Source organism: Drosophila tropicalis, unplaced genomic scaffold (genome assembly GCF_018151085.1).
Source record: "Drosophila tropicalis isolate 14030-0801.00 unplaced genomic scaffold, ASM1815108v1 contig_593, whole genome shotgun sequence".
NCBI classification, from domain to species: domain Eukaryota; kingdom Metazoa; phylum Arthropoda; class Insecta; order Diptera; family Drosophilidae; genus Drosophila; species Drosophila tropicalis.
In genome coordinates this window covers 18,169,408-18,188,001 of record NW_027173070.1, presented here as the reverse complement: position 1 = coordinate 18,188,001, position 18,594 = coordinate 18,169,408, and the positions used below count along the sequence as shown (strand labels likewise).

The following is an 18,594-nucleotide window of genomic DNA, read 5'->3' as shown; positions in this document are numbered from 1 at the left end:
CTAAGCTCGTAATTTCGACCAGACGATTCGTGATTGTGGTTTGTGGTTATATGTTTTTGGTTGGTTGCTTGCTTGCAATGCATGCGGCAGTCAATTAGCAAACCTTTTTTCACATGGAAACAGAAATTGTAATTCATCGAGAAAAGAATTCGAAAAGATTTAGTCGTTTGCTGATTACAACTAGGGAATGATGTGGAGGCATTTGATAGTTTTAGGCCTACTCTTGATGCAATCCTTTGTGAAGGCCACCTTACTCTTTGAAACCAATTCGGAATTCGGTGTAAAAATTGTTGATGTTAACTTAAACTTATTGTACTTAATTTCGTTTTTTTGTTTTTAGATTTTTATGGCAATAGCAACGCCATTAAGTCTGAAGCATCGCAATGTTTTCTTGTCGTTTTCATATGAATTTAATTACTATCAACCGGAACATATATACAAATATCCACCCATATTGGTAAGCTATGTTTATTATTAAGGATAATGATCAATCCTTGGAGTTTATTAGAATAACTCACTCCCCAAAGCGTTAAAAAATAATTCCAAATTAAAAAGATTATTGAATTGGATGCCAAATTTAGTCCGATTTTTAATAAATACTGAAAAATACAAAGGATAATTCACAGTCCTTGCTTCTACATACATATCTTGAAAAACTTCCTTATCGCATGTTCTACAAAATCATGTGAAATTAAAAAATTTAAGATTATTTATAAAACTAAATTCTAGTCCTTCCTTGGCCGAACGGTTATTACGAAATTTTTGGAAGGGCAGTCCATTGAGTAAAAATCTCTTACAAAACAAAAGGCTAAAAAGATAGGGAAGTGTCCTGTGATCCTTATCACCATTTTTGACTTTGCTCTCAAGTTTGAGACCTTGCTTAGACCAAAAGCTCCAATATGCAGTAGAAGATAGAGTTTAAAATATTAGGCGTAGTTTTTTTTTAACTAAATAAATTTGTAAAATTTTGTTTTTGGATTTTTCAGATGGGTGACGACTGGCAGGATAGTTATTTGACCTATAGCACCACAGGAGGTGAAGGCAGATCCGTGAAAAACAAACCAAAACGTTCACTGACCATTATGAGTAGAACCAATTTCTATACAATGTTAAAGGATAAACTGGAGAGGTAGGATATACATAGATACAACAATAAATACTTTTTAATCTAACCTATTTGCTTTATAGAACTGGATATCCTGCTGAGGCTTGCCTTTTGCGTTTAATATGCGAGACAAATGCCTCCACATTGGGTGAAGTGAATGGCTTCTTGGGAAATTTATTTCACATTATTTTTACGTTAGTATTTTTTTGAATTTTTAACAAAGGCGGTTAACCAAAAGCTCTATGAAAGCTTTTGATCTGGCTCCCATTGTGAAACTTTTCGAAATTATGTACCCAAAAATTATGAATAGAATTTCTTATCCCCTCCCCTTAGACCCAGTACATCGAGATATGAGCATCTATCAGATGAATATTATGAGGCTGAGTGGTTGGGAAGCCATCGACAAGATTGTTCATTATATATTCCACAATGCAGACAAAATGTCTTGGATTTAATATCAAAACCTTTAGATGAACTTTTAAGAGATTTAGAAAATAAACCAAATAAATACAGTTAAAACTGCCTATAACCGATTCTTCATTGAACAGAAATCCATTTTCAATTAACAGCTTTCCATCAGACCTTTCTTTGTGGCCGTAATAAACTCCATCTGCTCAGTTTTAAAAGTAACGTCTTTGGATACGTTTGGTATACAAAAAAAAATTTAAACAAAATATGAGGTGCTTAGCATTTATTTTATTCATAATCAATTGGAAATTCATTAATTCGGCCTTGTTATTTACTACCAACTCGGAATATGGTGTAGGTAATAAACCTGTGAATTTCGTAAAAGAAATTATTATCAATAATAATTATTGAATCTTGTGTGCATTAGATCTTTATGGCCATCTCAGTACCTTTGATTTTGCCGCATCGCAATGTCTTTTTGTCATATAATTACGAATTTAATTACTATCAACCTGAACATGTCTACAAATATCCACCGATTTTGGTAAGTATGTCTATAATGAGGAATACTTACAGCTGAAATCTCTCGTTTAACCCTTTTTTAGATGGGAGACTATGAGGATAGTTATTTGACCTATCCGACATCGGGTAGAGAATGCCATAATTGCACTCTGGCAAAGAATAACTCTACTGCAGCTTCACATCCTAACAAAAGTAAGAAGCTAAAGAAGAAGACCCCCACCACAAGACAGCCATCACGTGAGAAGCGTTCATTAAGTTTAATGACACGTTCGGTGTTCTATATTATGATCAAAGATAAACTAGAGAGGTTTGTGTAGAACTCCATCTTAACACTAAATCTTAACTAATATTGAAATATATATTTACAAACAGATCTGGTTATCCAGCTGAAGCTTGCCTTCTACGCATGATATGTGAGACAAATGCCTCAACATTGGGGGAAGTGAATGGCTTCTTGGGAAACTTAGTTCATATTATCTTTACACCGAGTACTTCAAAAGATGAACATTTATCACAAGACTATTATCAAGCCGAATGGATGGGACATCATGGTCAAGATTGTTCGTCATATAAAGAACAATGTAGAGAAAATGTTTTAGATTTAATATCCAAACCAATCGAACAGTTATTAACAAATGTTGTAAGAAAAAAAACGAAAATAAACCAGTCATAAGAAATTATTCTTTTTTTGGATAAGTTAATTAACAGTTTATGTGAACTAAAACAAACTTTCTTGCCGAGTGATGAATTCTAACAGAAACCAGTTGAATGCGGCTAGCACTAGAAGATGAACATGGTTTTCATATTGTTTTGTATCTTTGCTGTGATAAGCTGCATTGATGCGGCTTTAATCTATACCACAAATTCGGAATTCGGTGTACATATCTTTGAATAAAGTGTAATTTGGTTAGAGTAATTTCTCAAAGTGTTTTCTTGTTTTCAATAGATTTTCATGGCCATTTCTGTGCCTTTAGGTTTGCCACATCGCAATGTTTTCTTGTCCTACAATTATGAATATAATTTCTATCAACCCGAACATATATACAAATATCCACCAATATTGGTAAGTTAAAAAATTCTCTTCGTTGACCTAATTAAAACCAATGATTACCACTCAGATGGGTGACTATACAGACAGCTATTTGACCTACCCAACGACTGGAAGAAATTTCAATTCCACAAAGTCACATGGAAAACGTGATCTTCGTCTGTCGTCAATGACTCGTTCTGATTTTTATGTCATGCTCAAAGATAAAATGGAAAGGTGTGAAAAATCTTAACATTTGACTTTACTTTGTCTAATTGGTTCTTTAAATTTCTTGTTAGAACTGGCTATCCGGCTGAGTCTTGCCTTTTGCGTTCAATATGCGAGACAAATGCATCGACTTTGGGCACTTCGAATGGTTTTTTAGGCAATTTAGTGCATATAATATTCTCGCCCAGCAGTTCAAAAGATGAGAATTTACCCCAGAGATATTATCAAGCCGAATGGATGGGTCGTCATATGTCGGATTGTTCAATGTATACGTTAGAGTGTAAGGAAAATATCTTGGATTTGATCTCAATGTCAGTAGAGCAAATTGTCCAAAGAAGAAGGAGAAAATAAAAAAATGTTTTAGTAAACTTGCAAGTAGCTTTGGGGAATTCATTTACCTAACCAATTAGACCGATTTAAACATGTAAGTACTTTCGCGTTCTCACTTTACTTTGCTACGAGGTTCTTCTTCAATTGAAGTTCAGTTGCTTTTGGAAACTCTTGAGGTGAAAATGCATTTAATTCTAGGCGTATTCTTGGTGCTAACATTTTGTTTGAAATCAAGTGATTCTATTATACCCTTCACCAAGGCCAGTACTCATGGTGTAAGTTGACTTTAGAATTTTGTTTCACATAATTTTTTTTTACCTGGACTTCTTTTTTTTTGCAGATTTTTGTGGCCTTAGCTGTGCCTATACAGTTGCCCCATCGCAATTGTTTTGTCTCTTATAATTTTGAGGCCAACTATAATTCACCCGATAGCTGGGGCATTTTTACCATATTCGTAAGTCATGACCAAAACAGACTATAAAATTAACACTCGACGAACAAATTTTTTAAAGGCCACAATTAACAAGTGATATATGTAAACATTTCACAAGAGGTACAACGAGAAAAAGAATCTAAAACTGGAATTTGATCTTATTTTTTATTCTAGCAAAATGGACCCATTGAATCAGATGAATCATTGGAGGTTGAATCTTCGCGTAGAATTTTAAATGGTTATGGAAATCAAACTCAAGATGAAATAGATCAAGTGGAAGAGGATGTGGCACAGGAGGAGGATGTGGCAGAAGAAATGACCACAACTATTCCATCCCAAACTTCTGTTGTCGAACGCAAAAGTCGTTCTCTATTGACACGTTCGAATATCTATCACATATTAAAGGATAAATTTGAGAGGTAAAATTGAAATTAAGAGATAAAAATTTTCCAAATAATGTTAATTTTTAAATAGAAGTGGTTTTCCTGGCGAGCCTTGCCTGCTGCGTTTAATATGTGAGATTGGTTTAAGTGAATTGGGTGAATTCAATGGAGTTCTGGGCAGTCTAATGCATGTGGTATTCAGGTGAGTCTTACCTTATCTGCCCTTTATCTCTTCCATTCTAATTTCTCTTATTTTCCAAGCCCTTCGACATCCGAACCTGAAGGTTTGCCATTAAGATATTATCAAGCCGAACATGATGGCTGGCATGATAATTGTCATTATTATAAAGGAAATTGCAGAGAGAGTTTATTAGATCTAATATCAGAGCCATTTGAGATGATATTAAAGAGCATAGAACACAATGAAATGTAGCAAAAGATTAAATAAAAAACGAATTTTGTCAAAAGTTGACCTATATTTTATTTCTAGTATTAATTAACAAGTTGGTTTTGTTTTTATACCCTTGCAAAAAGGGTATATTAATTTTGGTCAGAAGTGTGCAACGCATAGAACGAAGCATCTCCGACCATACAAAGTATATATATTCTTGATCAGCACGACGAGACGAGTTCAACTAGCCATGTCCGTCCGTCCGTCCGTCCGTCTGGATCAACGCAAACTCCTCCTAGACCGTAAGAGCTACAGAGCTGAAATTTTGCACGTAGGCTTGTATATACTGCAGGCGTTGTATATCTCGGATTCAGCCGGATCGGACCACTATATAATATAGCTCCCATACAAACGGCCAAGTCACGAACAGTGACTTTCTCAATACCTTCGTTATTTTCTGAGCTATTGTCGTGAAACTTAATATTAGAGAGTTTACTACGCCTATAAGCGACTATGCCAAATTTGATCAAGATCAGGTGACTATATCATATAGCTCCCATAGGAACGATTGGTCGAAAACAGTGACTTTTGTAAATAACTTCGTTACTTTTAACGCGATTGCTTTTAAATTAAACATTTCTTAATTTAATATATATGTTAATGACTGTGCCGAATTTGATAAAGATCGGGTGACTATATCATATAGCTCCCATAGGAACGATCGGTGGAAAACAGTGACTTTGATCAATATCTTCGTTATTTCCTATGATTGTAGGCCTTTCTTTCTCAAGCTTAAGCCTTTTTAGATAAAACGTTCTTCCACATTGATGGCTAATAGGTAAGGATAGAGTTACCAAAAAAGTTGCAAGGGTATACAAACTTTGACGCGGTCGAAGTTAGCCCCGGCCCTCTGGTTTTTAATTGATTTAACACTTTTTGGCAGAAAAGATTTCTTCTTTGAGTTTTAGAATCTTCATTCAGTTCACCTAGTTAAGTCATAAGCTAAAGATGTACATTGTATTATACTTAATATTTATATTAATCAAATCTTTGGAAACTGCTTTGGTATGGAATACGGAGGGTGAGGCATCGGTGAGTTCAAATTGAAAGAAAATATTTACAAAAATTCTATACAAGATTCATCAATTTACTTAAGATTTTCATTGCCATTGCCGTGCCTATTGATTTGCCACGTAAGGAAGTGTTTCTATCATACAATTTTATGGCCTCTTATAGATTGCCAAAAACCTGGTCAAAGAAACCGCCAATTTTTGTAAGTTTTAACCAAACCAAAACTGAAGAACATTAATGTTTATAATGTTCTTGTAGAGAAATGGCAATGGCACAAACCCAAATTGGGATGACGATGATCATTATCATGGTGGAGTAGCTGATATCTATGATTATTATGATGATTTTGATGGACATGAACATCATTATGGACATTTGGCGTCGCAGCAACCGTCAAGAAAACCCTCCAAGCATAAACCGAAGAAACCGAAACCTTTAAAAAATAAAACCAAGAAAAAGAAGAAGAAGAAGCCAAAACCCATAAGTCATGATGATGGACATAAACACAAAAAGAAACACAAAAGGCCACATCCCACTGAACCTAGCGATATGGATGACTATAAAGATTTCTTTGAGGGATTCCCAGTAGATGGCATGGGTGATCCTATACCCAGACATCGAGCTGAAAGATCTTTGCTATCAAGAACTAAATTCTACGAGATCCTTAGTCAACGATTTGAACAGTAAGTTTTATAGAACTCAAATTCATTTAATTAATTTCTATTTTTCTGTAGACACGATTTGGGTTCAGGTGACAGTTGCCTTCTGCGCTTAATTTGCGAAACGAATAGCTATCAATTGGCTGAAATAAATGGCTTATTGGGTCATCTGATTCATATAATGTTTAGCCCTAGTAGCTCACACTATGAAGCTCTGCCTCAACGTTATTATATGGCTGAAATGCATGGCCAAAGGAAAGGCAACTGTGAGGCTTATCATCGACTGTGTAAACAAAGTGTACTCGATTTGATCACGCAACCTGTGAAACAGGGAAAATAGACCGACAATTAAATTTAAACAATTTCTCGATTTAATTTTTATTTTAGGTGCTCTTCATAAACATTTTCAATGCTGGCCAAGAACAGGTTCTCATATAATTTCTTGCCTCTTGGCATTTTTTATTCGCCTTTTGCCATAGATTGGTTGGACAATTCATCATTAGCCTGGAGAGTAAGCACAAAGGCTATAGAATAGAGCATGTCTATCACAAGCATCGTTCTGGTGGCTCAGTTTCGTTAGCTGATCATATTTCGAGTGAACCAAATTCGAGCAGGTTCCAAAGTTCTTGACATATGCATCGATTAGCAAAGGCATACCAAAGGCACGCTCCAACATGGGTCGAACTTGGCTCAAATTCAATTGATTGTGATTGGCAGGCAGGGCAGAAGTTGCATTGAAAATGCAAGCTAGGCGGCACTGAAGAAGATTTTTTCAAAAAGAAAGCTTGCAAGAGTTATTAAATATATTACAATATGTTATACCCACACTTGGCTGGGTTCCAGAGCTCCCACATTCGCCATTATAGACACCCCAATTGGGCATGGGAGCTGGGCAACAGATTTGCACATTCTAAAATTGTGAATTGCATTTTAATTTCAATGACTATCTTAGTATTTTCCTTATAAAACCTGCAGAGATTTGGGTGCTGTTGGACATTTAGCTGCCATTAGAGGATTGAAATAGAAAACGAATGGAAGATACAGATATATTTGCAACCACATGATTCAATTTTAGTTTCACTTCTTGCAAGTTTTTCCTGCTTTTTCCATGCAGTTTGCGTGCATAAAACTCTACAGATTACATAATGATAACAAAAATACAATAAAAACATAACGGTAACCTTATACGACGTTCATATACCCTGCCTCGTTTAATTAATATTTGTGTGAAATTTACAAAAATGAATGGAAATGGATGTATACAAAATTCTACTTTTCATTAGTTACTTGTGGAAAGATCTGAGGGTTTGTTTGTTTCCAACATATTAGAATACTAAAACCACGGTAATTGAGAGTTTAGTGCTATGAATAGATGCATTACAATTTTTAAAGGGAGGCAGCTACATTTTCATCAGTTCCTGCAAAACTGACGCTAAGGCAGTGGACTTTCATTAATACACATTGCAACCGTCGATAAAGCAGGGTGATTCTCATCAGTGCTTACAAAACTGCTGAGGATGGAAAAGCGAAGAAGGTATAAAAGTTAACTCAAAACCATGATGGATGTTACGTTTTATAATATAATATTCCTTTTGAGGTAAAACAGTTCAACTAAACATAATATTTACTATATGAAAATCTGTTAACTGAAACTACAAAAATTACTGTTGATCGACGTTCTTCAGCTTCGTTTAACTTACTTGACCCATCCTAGTTACTCAAGCCGTATAGCCTAACAAATCTTAGACAACTAACTTTCATTTCATTTTCGGAAACATTCAGTCAAAATTCAAAATTTTAAAAAATATAAAATAAAAATGTCTTTAGGCTTAAAGAGAATTTTCCTTTTACTCTGGATAGTTTGTTATATGCTCTATTTAGCTGAATCTGAGGCCGACTTGACATGTACCCAAATGCTGGATACGCGCAGTCAAGACCAATGCTGTGGCAACAATGTTCTTAGCAGATTTATATTTGTGACTACCAATTGTTCACAGTATTGGGATGATTTTGACACAGTAAGAGATGCTTACTATAGGTAGTTTTGAGGAAATTGATTCTTATAATTCTCTATTTTGATTTAAGTGCCGATATGAATGTCTCTACAATCATTGGAATCTGCTGGATAGCAATAACAAAATCAAGAGACCCCAACTGTATGCCATGATCACGCAACTATATAATCCACTCAATGGTTACAACAACTACGGCACAGCCATGAAGCGTGCATTCGAGGATTGTGATAAGCTCTATCTCAAATATGCGGACTTTATTTTAATCTATTCCACACAAGCACAGGATCACTTACACTTGGATAAGAATTGTGTACCTTTTGCGTTGTACTATGCCCAATGTGTGGCAGCAAATGTGTTTCTGAATTGTCCCATCGAATATTGGAGAGATAATTTAATATGTAATGAGTATAAGACTAAGCTAATATCATGTAGCAAACACTTGGGATTGACTGTGGTATCCAATGACGAATCTTTTCAGGAGCCAATGTTCAAAACGAATGGAGCTAACAGACATAGAAAACGATTGATCGATTCTATTTTGCCAGTCATTCTCTTTCTGCTTATTGATTTGTTATAACCGCAGTCTGATTTAATAAAATGACAAATTTTGTGTCAAGAAGCATCATTGTATTAGTTATTTGATCAAAAGGCTCTATATAATATGGTGGTAAGACCTCTACTATAATAAGCCGACAAAATTTAAAAAAAATTCCTAATATTATGATTGAGGTGGGTATCAGAATTACATTTATTTCAAATCTCAAGCCGGGTTAAATTTATCATCTAAACCAAGAATACCTCAATAAATTACAAATCAATTGAAATATCGGCTAACTTCGGGACAAATTTTGCTCTATAAAGATTCAACCTTGGCAAATTATTTGAAATTGAACTTTGATTTACATTGTCCAGACATTATAATCGTAAATGTCTAGCCAAGCCCCCATTTTTATATAGTCTCTAGTTTAACCTTTGGAATCTGGGATAATTTATTTGCATTTTCTATCAGACTTTATAATCGTATTCGTCTAGTCAGGCCCCCTTTTGGTCGTGTACGCCTGGACTTTAACCCTTTCAAAATTTTGAAATGAACCACGTTTTGATCACCATGACTTTTCAAAAAATTACAATTTTTTAAACGGTTTTGTTTGTTGTTTCATTTAAAATCAAACGTGACCTTTATTAACTAATTAAGAATGTCTGGTGTGATTAAATTTTTTTAATCGCTCGATTAATTGGCCTAACATTTTGTTGGCGTATATATAGAGCCATGATCTTTGGCAAGGGCTTAAAATAAATCAAATGATGGACAAGTTTGGAGCTCTGTTGATATGGATATTATTTGGAATATTGGATTGGCATTCTATGGCTGAGGGGACCGATTGCAGTAAGCCACCCGATTTCACAGTGAGTCGTCATCGGTAGATAGTGTATTTAAAATTGTTGCTATATTTCTACTCTGTGTGTTTTTTTAGACTTTACAGACTTGTTGTGCCAGTCCGACAATGTCATTTGAGGCCTTTAAGAGTCAGTGTGGCAAATATATGCCTACAGGCAGTCCCAGAATTTCCTCAGTGAGTTAAGTTTAACAAATTATGAGAGTTTTTCGATAGTTTGGCTTGTCCTATTTGCAGTGTCTCTATGAATGCATATTTAATGCTTCAAATACTTTGGACGGCACCGAAATTAATGTACAAAATGCACGAAATATGATGCAAAAGATTTTGGGTAACAATCAGGGATTTACTGATGCCTACACTGAAGGTCTGGCAAACTGTACCAACTATGTGGATGAGATGATGAAATATTCACGACGACGTCCACCAGCATTGCCTGGCGTCGAAGTCTGCTCCAGTTTGCCAGTGATGTTTGCCATGTGTGCTCAGAAATATGTTTTCGTCCACTGTCCGCCAGCAAGTTGGACCAATTCAGATGCTTGCGAACAGTCTAAGGAGTATTCACTCAATTGCCAGTCAACTAAACAATCACGTGGTGGGTCATCTCATCGTGTTGGATAAAATGACGTTTAGCATGATCATACGACATTTGTTTATTTGAGTTATTCACATATATTAAAAGCAAATATTTTTATTAATGTGCAACAATTGAAAGTTTTGCATAAAGTTAATGACTAGAATATTAAATGGATATCGTTTCCGCTTTCAAGTGCCATATATATAGAGGGCTTTATATGAGTGCACCTGATGTACAGATTGTTCAAAATGTTTTATCTGTTGAGTGGTTTGTTGTATTCCGCTTTAGTCGGTTTTGTGTCCAGTGGTGTTATGGATTGTAGTCGTGCTCCAGACATGTTTGTGAGTATAAAGGCATATTTTCCTTGTCCCCCTTGTTTTGCTAATCAAAATTTCCTTTAATTCCTTGAAGGCCATAAAAAATTGCTGCAAGTTGCCTGAATTGAGTTTGAATAGTTTTAATAAGAAATGTAGCAAATATGTGGCTCGCATAACTCCTGTAAGTGTGACAACTCTTCCAAGTCTATATCAATTTCATCTATTTACACAAGTTTTTTAAATTTCAGTGTTCATTTGAGTGCGTTTTTAATAGCACCCAGTCCTTAAATGGCACATCCTTAGTCCTACCGAAGGTTGAGCAATTGCTACATATAGCCCTGAATGGTGATCAAAAAGTTATCGATATCTATATGAATGGCTTTCGGGAATGCTCATTGCAAGAGGCGGAAATGTTGCGCTCCCTGAAACGTCGTCGCATGGAGGTGGTTGACAATTGTAGTCCAATGGCTGTCACGTATGCCATATGCGCTCATCGTTATGTCAATATCAATTGTCCGGAAGGCAGTTGGACCAATAGCCAACAATGTAATGAGGCCAAGGATTATAGTATTAATTGTGATATGCCCAAAGGGCGAAAAGCGACTTAAGTCAAGACAATGAAATTGAATTGAAATTCATGAGAAGTTTATTTATTTATGTTATCTTTATCTAATGCTTGTTATCCAAATAAATGGAATATTTACATTTATAATTCAGATTTTCTATTATACATTTCTTTGTACATACTTGTATGTAGCTAACTGTGGGTAGAAATGCTAACGCAATTCCTTTAGGAAGGTTTTCGAACATTAAACGGTCAGCTAATGAAAATTAATCAAATTACGGAAAGTTCTAATTGAAAAATTTTAAGATACCTACATTGTCCTTAGAAAACAAAACTTGTTTAATGAAATAAACAATAAATATGCTAGAAACTGGACAATGTTGACATAAAAAAACAGAATGTGCAAATTATATTTATGATTATTCATAAAAATAACCATAAAGGGTTTAATTACCGAAATCTAAAATGCTTTGGTAATTTAGCTGAACCTCGACTTTTCCCCAAAGCAATAGTATATATATGGATACATTTCGATGGAATTTCAAATTACGATATCATGGTAAAGTTTGAAGCTTTGATTAGCTTGTTTTGTGTTCTGCTAGAAGCAAGTCATTATTTGCCCCTGGCCAGTGCCGAGGATTGCAATGGAGCTCAGAGTAATAAGGTAGGTATTTTACAATATAAAGCATAACGAAGTGTAATTAATATTTTTAGATATCCTTTTCAGCATATCCTTCATAATTGCTGCAACGGACCTGTTTACAATCTAGAGCTCTATAAAGAAGTGTGTGCCAAGTATATGCCAGAAGGCATACCAAAAGTTTCACCTGTAAGCATATCGGATGTGTATTATATAAAAAAGTATTCCAAGATTCGTGTATCTTTTACTTTCAGTGCCTTCATGAATGTGTATATAATGCCAGCAATATATTGATTAATGATCAAATCAATTTGGATAATGTGGAGGGAATGTTCGAAAAACTGGTATCTAAGGATTCCGTTTTCTATGATGTGTCAATTAATGCATTTAGAGAGTGTTCCAAAAATATAGATGAAATGAAAAAGTTACTCAAACGTCGTCCTTCTCCAAGTCCAGGTATGGAGCAATGTTCGGCATTGCCTTTGATGATATCGATTTGTAGTCAGAGATATCTGACATCTCATTGTCCGGAGAGCAAATGGATAACCACCGAGAAGTGTGAAAAAGCGCGTCAGTGTGAAGTCACGATGAACAGCCGAGGTTGATTTTTAGTAAAAATATTATACAAAATCTATAATTAAATGAAACATTGAATGGATCGCTAATTGATTCTTTCTGAGTGATTAATGATTCCTTAACGATTAGTTATTTGTTCCTTAAAAATTCATTAATGATTTGTTAATAATTCCTCAATGATGCATTATTGATTCATTTATGATTTAATAATGATTCATCAACGATTTAATATGCTTGTGATTGTATTTTTGATAATTCATAAATGATTTTTTAATGATTCCTTTAAGATTCCTCGATGATTCCTTTATGATTCCTTGAATACTAATTGACGATTTACAAATGATTCTATAATGGTTAATTTTTAATTAATTTATGATTCATTATTCATGCCTCAATAATTCATTAATGATTCATTAGAGATTCCTAAACGATTTCTTAATGATTATGTTATGCACACACATCAAAAATTCATCATACTATTTATATTAGATAAAACATAGAATGTCAGACTAAAGAGCGGATTCAATGTTAGCCACATTTAAGAATTCAACATTAAGTAAAATAAAAAATTAAGTCGAGAGTAATAAACAAATAAGTATAAACAATAAAAATCTCTTTAGTTAATTAACTTCTATCGCCTACCATTAAAAGTTCTGAAATAACGAGTATAATTAAAATGCCATTTCCTCTTAATAATAACCATGAATATGCCAGTTCTTTATATATACATATGTACATATATAAAGTGCTGTAGGACGCGGTCGATTGAATTGACCAACGCTCGACTTTGTCCCGTTTGTGGTATAAATATAGATCAACTTTGATAGATTTTTATATTTTGTAATTTTGAACGTCATGGTCAAGATTGGAACTCTGATTAGCTTGTTTTGGACTTTACTATGGTCAATTTATTATCTGCCCCCGGGAAGAGCTCTGGATTGCAGGGGGTTACAGACTAAAGTATGTATACTTTCGATCTAAATGAACAACATTACCCAAATCTAATTATTAGCTATATATGTATATGGATATCTCTTCCAGTTTGTTATACATAGTTGTTGCACTTCTCCCAAGTTTACTATTGATGCATTCAAGGCCACTTGTGGCAAGTATATGCCCGAAGGCATACCAAAAGTTTCAGCAGTGAGTATAATATTTAGAAGGAATATTCTTTAAATTTATCATTGTTTATGTTTAGTGCCTTCACGAGTGCATCTATAATGCCAGCAATGTATTGCATAACAATGAAGTTAATCTCGTTAACGTTCGCAAATTGGCTCAACAGACTTTAGGCCTTGATTCTGTTTTCACGGATGTTTTTGTCGAGGCTATTGGCAATTGTTCTGGTTCTATAAGTGATATGAAAAAGACCATTAAACGTCGCCCACGACCATTGCCGGGCATGGAAGTTTGTTCTCCGTTGCCAATGATGATATCGGTTTGCGCCCAAAGATATGTGACTACCCATTGCCCCGAGTCAGAGTGGGTACCCACCGCAACTTGCGAAAATGCACGCCAATGCGAAATGTTAGGATAAACATAAATGACAGATAATCATTGAGTTTTTTTAATAAGGCAATAAAACTAAAGCAAATTGCAAGTGTTTATAGTTAAATGGAACATTAATTTGATTTCCGCTCTTTGTTTATTTTTGTATTTGTTGTTTGTATATATAAAAGAGAACCACTTTCAGTTGAACTGAAATGGAAAGAAATGCCATTCTGGTTAAAACTAATTCTCCTACCGCTAAGCCTGTTGGCTGCAATGGCAGCTGATTTTGATTGCGAGCGTCGTCCTGAAATATCTGCTATTAAAAATTGTTGTAAAATTCCAACTATATCCTTGGTAAAATATAATGAAAAGTGTGCTAAGTATCTAATAAACGGAGCGCACATAACACCCGTAAGTAATTAAATCCAAATTCAATCTATTATCGATACAAAACTTTATTTGTTTTTGCAGTGCAGCTTTGAGTGCATTTTCACCGCGTCAAAGGCATTGAATGGCACTAGTCTGGTTGTGGATAATATTGAGCCTATATTAAAAAATGTTTTCAATAACAATGAGCAATTTGTTGATCTCTATATGGATGGATTTCGTAATTGCAGCAGCCAGGAGAAGGAAATGATAAAAATATTGAAACGTCGGCACATGCCAGTCACTGGAAAGTGTACTCCATTGCCGACAATGTATTCCCTATGCTCGCATCGTTACGTCTACATCAATTGCCCTGAGGAGAAATGGACTAATAGTCCAACCTGCATTGAGGCTAGAAACTATAGTCTTAATTGTGAATTTAGCCATTCACATGGTTCAAGGAAGGGTTAACAAAAGAGTCTCGAATGAATAAATCAATGTGTGTAAATTGCTTTCAACACTGATAATCTTTATTTAAATTTAGCAATTTAACCAATCTGGTTCATTTATTTGAGGGCTAGAGTCACAACTAGCCAAATTAGAGGTGACCTCATTTTGAACCTCATTCACTGTGGCCAATTTGACTGAATCAAGAAAAAAAGAAGTTTGTTTGAAACAATAAATAGCTTAACCATAACGTTAGCACCTACCTAATTCCTGTAGACTCAATCCAAAATATTCTGCATGTTGATTGAGAACCTTCTTTAGTAGTTCGATATCGACCAAACCATCTTTAAGTACTTCCCTAAAGGGTATGAGCACATTATCTGTACTATCCTCATTCGAACAATCCGTTTGCCAATGATCAAATTCTTCCATTTCATTCTGAGACAAAAATTAGCTTAAAAAAAATCGTTTAATTTAAGTGAACGTACCTCTGGGCCAACTATAAAATCCTCTAGAGCAGCATTTAAGCCATACCAAAGGGATATAAATAAGAGGGCAAATAATATTAACTGACTCATAATGTTTATCTGAGGGGAACTAAACCTTGAATGATCAAAGTATTGGCGGAAATTTTTTTTTGTCGTTTTTTAGGTTGAATAAATCGCATTATGTTATGCCCAATTAGCTGGCTAATGACCACACACAGAATCAGTTTCATCAGATAAGACAGATATAATGATGAAATGGAAACGACCAATAACAACAAAATATAAGTATTTCTAGAAAGTTTTGTTTATTAGTTAACTGCTTGGCAATGGTACATGAGGCATAGGATTACATTGATGGGCAAATTCTTTGGCCACTTGACACTGACGTTCAGTCTTCCACATTTGTGCTGGACAATTTAAAAATGTTTCCGCATTGACACAACTGTACAGCATTCCAGCGAACGGTGAACATCCCTGAGGTAAAACCTTATAAGAATTGATATTCAGCGATCTCTGATGGCCCTCAACTAGATAAAGTAAAAAGAAACTTATTTCCTTCCGACTTCTACTCCCTTGGACACCACTTGAACTTACTATAGTTTAGGCAAGTTTGAAAAGATCGTAGAATATAAGGCACTATTTCCCGATCTTTTCTATGAACATGCTGCTCAAGGAATTGCTTTACTTTATCCATATGCAATTGTCCATTGACCAAGGCTCCGGTTTCACGGTAAATGCAGTCGGGATAACACTAAAAATCACGCAAGATGAGTGTGAATAGTCATCGGGCTTTGATTTAGCTTACCAAATGTGCATATGCTGGATATTTCTCATTCGCCGTCTTTAATTGATTAACATATTTATGACATTTTTGTGGGACATCACCCATATTGATCTCAGGTGTGCGACAGCATGAATTTACATCCTGCGAAAATTATTCCAATTTGTAGTTATGTTAATCCAGTCATTCAGACGATTTTCGAAACGAAAATTTGCACTTACGAAATTGTTAAAATTCGGCGGAGCTGAGCAATTATAAACATTATTTGCCTGCACAACGTATAAATGGAAAATCGAAATTAGAATCAAAATTGCTTTACACATTTCAACGTTTAACGTTTTCTTTCACTGCTCCCCACAAAATGAATGAAATTTTTGTTTGCTTTACATTCATGGGGTTTATATATGCCTACAGGGGCCAACGAACAATAAAAAGATAAAAAAACATTTTGGTTGGTTAAATGCTTCAATTGAAGGTTGACCCAGCCAATTCGGGCATGACCGACAAAACAAAAATTTTCGGTTCTTTTTTTTTTTTTTGGTGTGGGGAAATACGACTAACATCTGAAATCTGGCTATATAATTGTGATGCGTTGTTTTTTTGGAGTGAATCAGCATGCAGATATTCAAATGAAGTCTCTAGAGTGTGAGTAATCCTTTGCCTATTCGGTTACAGTTTCCTTAATTAGCTGGGCCATGTAATTAATGAGTAAAAGCTTGTAGAAGCAAAATGGTATGGTTAGGGGAGCGTTGAAAGAAGAGATTTTCCTGCTAAGTAATTGTTCTTGTCTTTGTGTCTGATGTTGGTGTAGGTGTAGGTGTATGAGTGTATGTGGTTGGTTTGGTTTCCTTGCTTGGCTTATGTTAAATTCTTCTCCTTATTGCCTCCCCTTTATTCTTCAGTCTATATGCTCAGTGATTTCCTTCATGCTCTTAACCGCTAAGCCAGCTAAAAGATGAAATCATTTCATCGCCTCACAGAGACATTAAGGTGTGCACTTGATTAAATGTTCTCTACACGGGTAACTGTCTCTGTGTGTGTGTGAGTGTGTGTTTTGTATCTTTGTGGGTGTTAAATTTTGATTTTACATGACTTTATATAATTTTAAAGATGCGAGTTAGAAGACAGTGATGATCATGATTACACTTTACTACTAAAGCAAAGTAACAATCAACAATTTAAAAATTCGAAATCCTTTAGTAGACTTAACGTTTATTCTTGTCGTCAGGTGAGGCAAACTTCAAACCTTAACCTGCCAGTGCAGTTCAGTTCAGAGCAGTTACCTCCATAATTTTAGTCATTACTTTAGTATTTAAGCTAAGAATACAAGCCACAACAATAAGCATAAATCTGTGAGACGCAATTGACTAATTCAAACGCTAAATTTAGGAAAAAAACTTTACTATAATGACGATAAATACGGTTTATGATTCATGTTCGCTTGCAAATTCTCTTATCCAATTTTTTTCAAAAGTTTCGACGGTGTTTCGGCGTGTTTTGACAGATCTATTAATGACCAGATCTTTTTTAAGCTTATAGATCCTTTGGAAGCAAAGACAGATTTTAACGTTTCTTTTTCAAAAGTCTTACTAGCAAATAAAAATAATATTTTAAGGTTAAGTACAAGATCTGGACGTAAGGTATTCGGTACGTCTCGAGGCTAAAAAAACCCATGATAATGCACTAGCAGTCAAACTGCTGGACAACAGATTAGACGTTTGAAAATAGCTTGCCATATAAAGACAGACTGGTAATTCCACCCGCATTTCATGATTGACAATATTAGCGTATTAAGGACAGATATATAATATATAATTTTAAGGCGATATACTGCTTAATTTCGAATATTTGGTAAGAAATACACAAACACTTGTATAAGGGTTCTTTAGTTACCTACAAAGTCCTGAATTTAAAGTGAAATCAATTGAGAAGCCAATAAATTTATTTTTTTCAATTTAAAATTTCAAATAAATAAATTCTAGGTCAAATTCGATAGTTTTGTTCGATATGACTACCTTTTGCCTTGACCATGGCCAACAAAATCGGCAGAACTAAATAAGATAAGCAAGAAATTGAAATCGAAACTTGTCTTCGTTTGAATCAGCTTAGAATTTTCTCCCTTTTCAATGAAAAACATTTGTTTTTGCATACAAGTCAAAATCAATGGTAATGCATTTATGGCCTCATCTCTAACAATAAGCCAACAAGAAACAACAACAAAAAAAAAAAAAATCAAATTTCACTCCGCCCCAGTCTATTGTCAAAATAATCTGAAATCCCATTCGGAGATTTTAATTGAAAAATTTCTATTAAAGGCATTTTTAAACTTTGTAACAATAGAGAGACAAGTTCTTGCAATCAAATGAAGAACAATGCA

At 34.7% G+C, this 18,594-nt stretch overlaps 8 protein-coding genes across 8 annotated transcripts; 6 read left to right on the top strand and 2 right to left on the bottom strand.

Annotated features, from left to right (window-relative positions):
- The first annotated feature begins 192 nt into the window (after nucleotides 1-192).
- On the top strand, nucleotides 193-1,622 carry LOC137575688 (uncharacterized). Its single transcript, XM_068288322.1, has 5 exons — nucleotides 193-280; nucleotides 341-457; nucleotides 987-1,129; nucleotides 1,189-1,299; nucleotides 1,439-1,622. Exons 1-5 carry the CDS (start codon nucleotides 227-229, stop codon nucleotides 1,620-1,622), a joined length of 609 nt encoding a protein of 202 aa, XP_068144423.1. The 5' UTR covers nucleotides 193-226.
- Nucleotides 1,623-1,780: 158 nt separating this feature from the next.
- LOC137575687 (uncharacterized) lies at nucleotides 1,781-2,708 on the top strand. Its single transcript, XM_068288321.1, has 4 exons — nucleotides 1,781-1,867; nucleotides 1,941-2,057; nucleotides 2,119-2,342; nucleotides 2,408-2,708. Exons 1-4 carry the CDS (start codon nucleotides 1,781-1,783, stop codon nucleotides 2,706-2,708), a joined length of 729 nt encoding a protein of 242 aa, XP_068144422.1.
- Nucleotides 2,709-2,822: 114 nt separating this feature from the next.
- On the top strand, nucleotides 2,823-3,641 carry LOC137575685 (uncharacterized). The gene is made up of 4 exons (XM_068288320.1): nucleotides 2,823-2,912; nucleotides 2,982-3,098; nucleotides 3,154-3,299; nucleotides 3,362-3,641. Exons 1-4 carry the CDS (start codon nucleotides 2,823-2,825, stop codon nucleotides 3,639-3,641), a joined length of 633 nt encoding a protein of 210 aa, XP_068144421.1.
- Nucleotides 3,642-3,802: 161 nt separating this feature from the next.
- LOC137577436 (uncharacterized) lies at nucleotides 3,803-4,903 on the top strand. Its single transcript, XM_068290905.1, has 5 exons — nucleotides 3,803-3,895; nucleotides 3,961-4,074; nucleotides 4,228-4,472; nucleotides 4,528-4,638; nucleotides 4,698-4,903. The coding sequence occupies exons 1-5, from the start codon at nucleotides 3,803-3,805 to the stop codon at nucleotides 4,867-4,869; spliced, it is 735 nt and encodes a 244-aa protein (XP_068147006.1). The 3' UTR covers nucleotides 4,870-4,903.
- A 932-nt stretch (nucleotides 4,904-5,835) lies between these two features.
- On the top strand, nucleotides 5,836-6,897 carry LOC137575684 (uncharacterized). Its single transcript, XM_068288319.1, has 4 exons — nucleotides 5,836-5,919; nucleotides 5,984-6,100; nucleotides 6,157-6,581; nucleotides 6,633-6,897. The coding sequence occupies exons 1-4, from the start codon at nucleotides 5,836-5,838 to the stop codon at nucleotides 6,895-6,897; spliced, it is 891 nt and encodes a 296-aa protein (XP_068144420.1).
- A 43-nt stretch (nucleotides 6,898-6,940) lies between these two features.
- Nucleotides 6,941-7,565, bottom strand: Obp50a (Odorant-binding protein 50a). The gene is given in 4 exon segments (XM_068288318.1): nucleotides 6,941-7,066; nucleotides 7,069-7,314; nucleotides 7,384-7,467; nucleotides 7,527-7,565. Coding segments are annotated over 4 exon segments (495 nt in total).
- Nucleotides 7,566-8,470: 905 nt separating this feature from the next.
- Nucleotides 8,471-11,471, top strand: LOC137575682 (uncharacterized). The gene is made up of 3 exons (XM_068288317.1): nucleotides 8,471-8,575; nucleotides 8,643-8,882; nucleotides 11,112-11,471. Exons 1-3 carry the CDS (start codon nucleotides 8,471-8,473, stop codon nucleotides 11,469-11,471), a joined length of 705 nt encoding a protein of 234 aa, XP_068144418.1.
- A 4,277-nt stretch (nucleotides 11,472-15,748) lies between these two features.
- On the bottom strand, nucleotides 15,749-16,468 carry Obp50e (Odorant-binding protein 50e). The gene is made up of 4 exons (XM_068291145.1): nucleotides 16,439-16,468; nucleotides 16,242-16,361; nucleotides 16,031-16,187; nucleotides 15,749-15,963 (listed from the first exon to the last, which is right to left on the bottom strand). Exons 2-4 carry the CDS (start codon nucleotides 16,323-16,325, stop codon nucleotides 15,749-15,751), a joined length of 456 nt encoding a protein of 151 aa, XP_068147246.1. The 5' UTR covers nucleotides 16,326-16,361; nucleotides 16,439-16,468.
- Nucleotides 16,469-18,594: the final 2,126 nt, after the last annotated feature.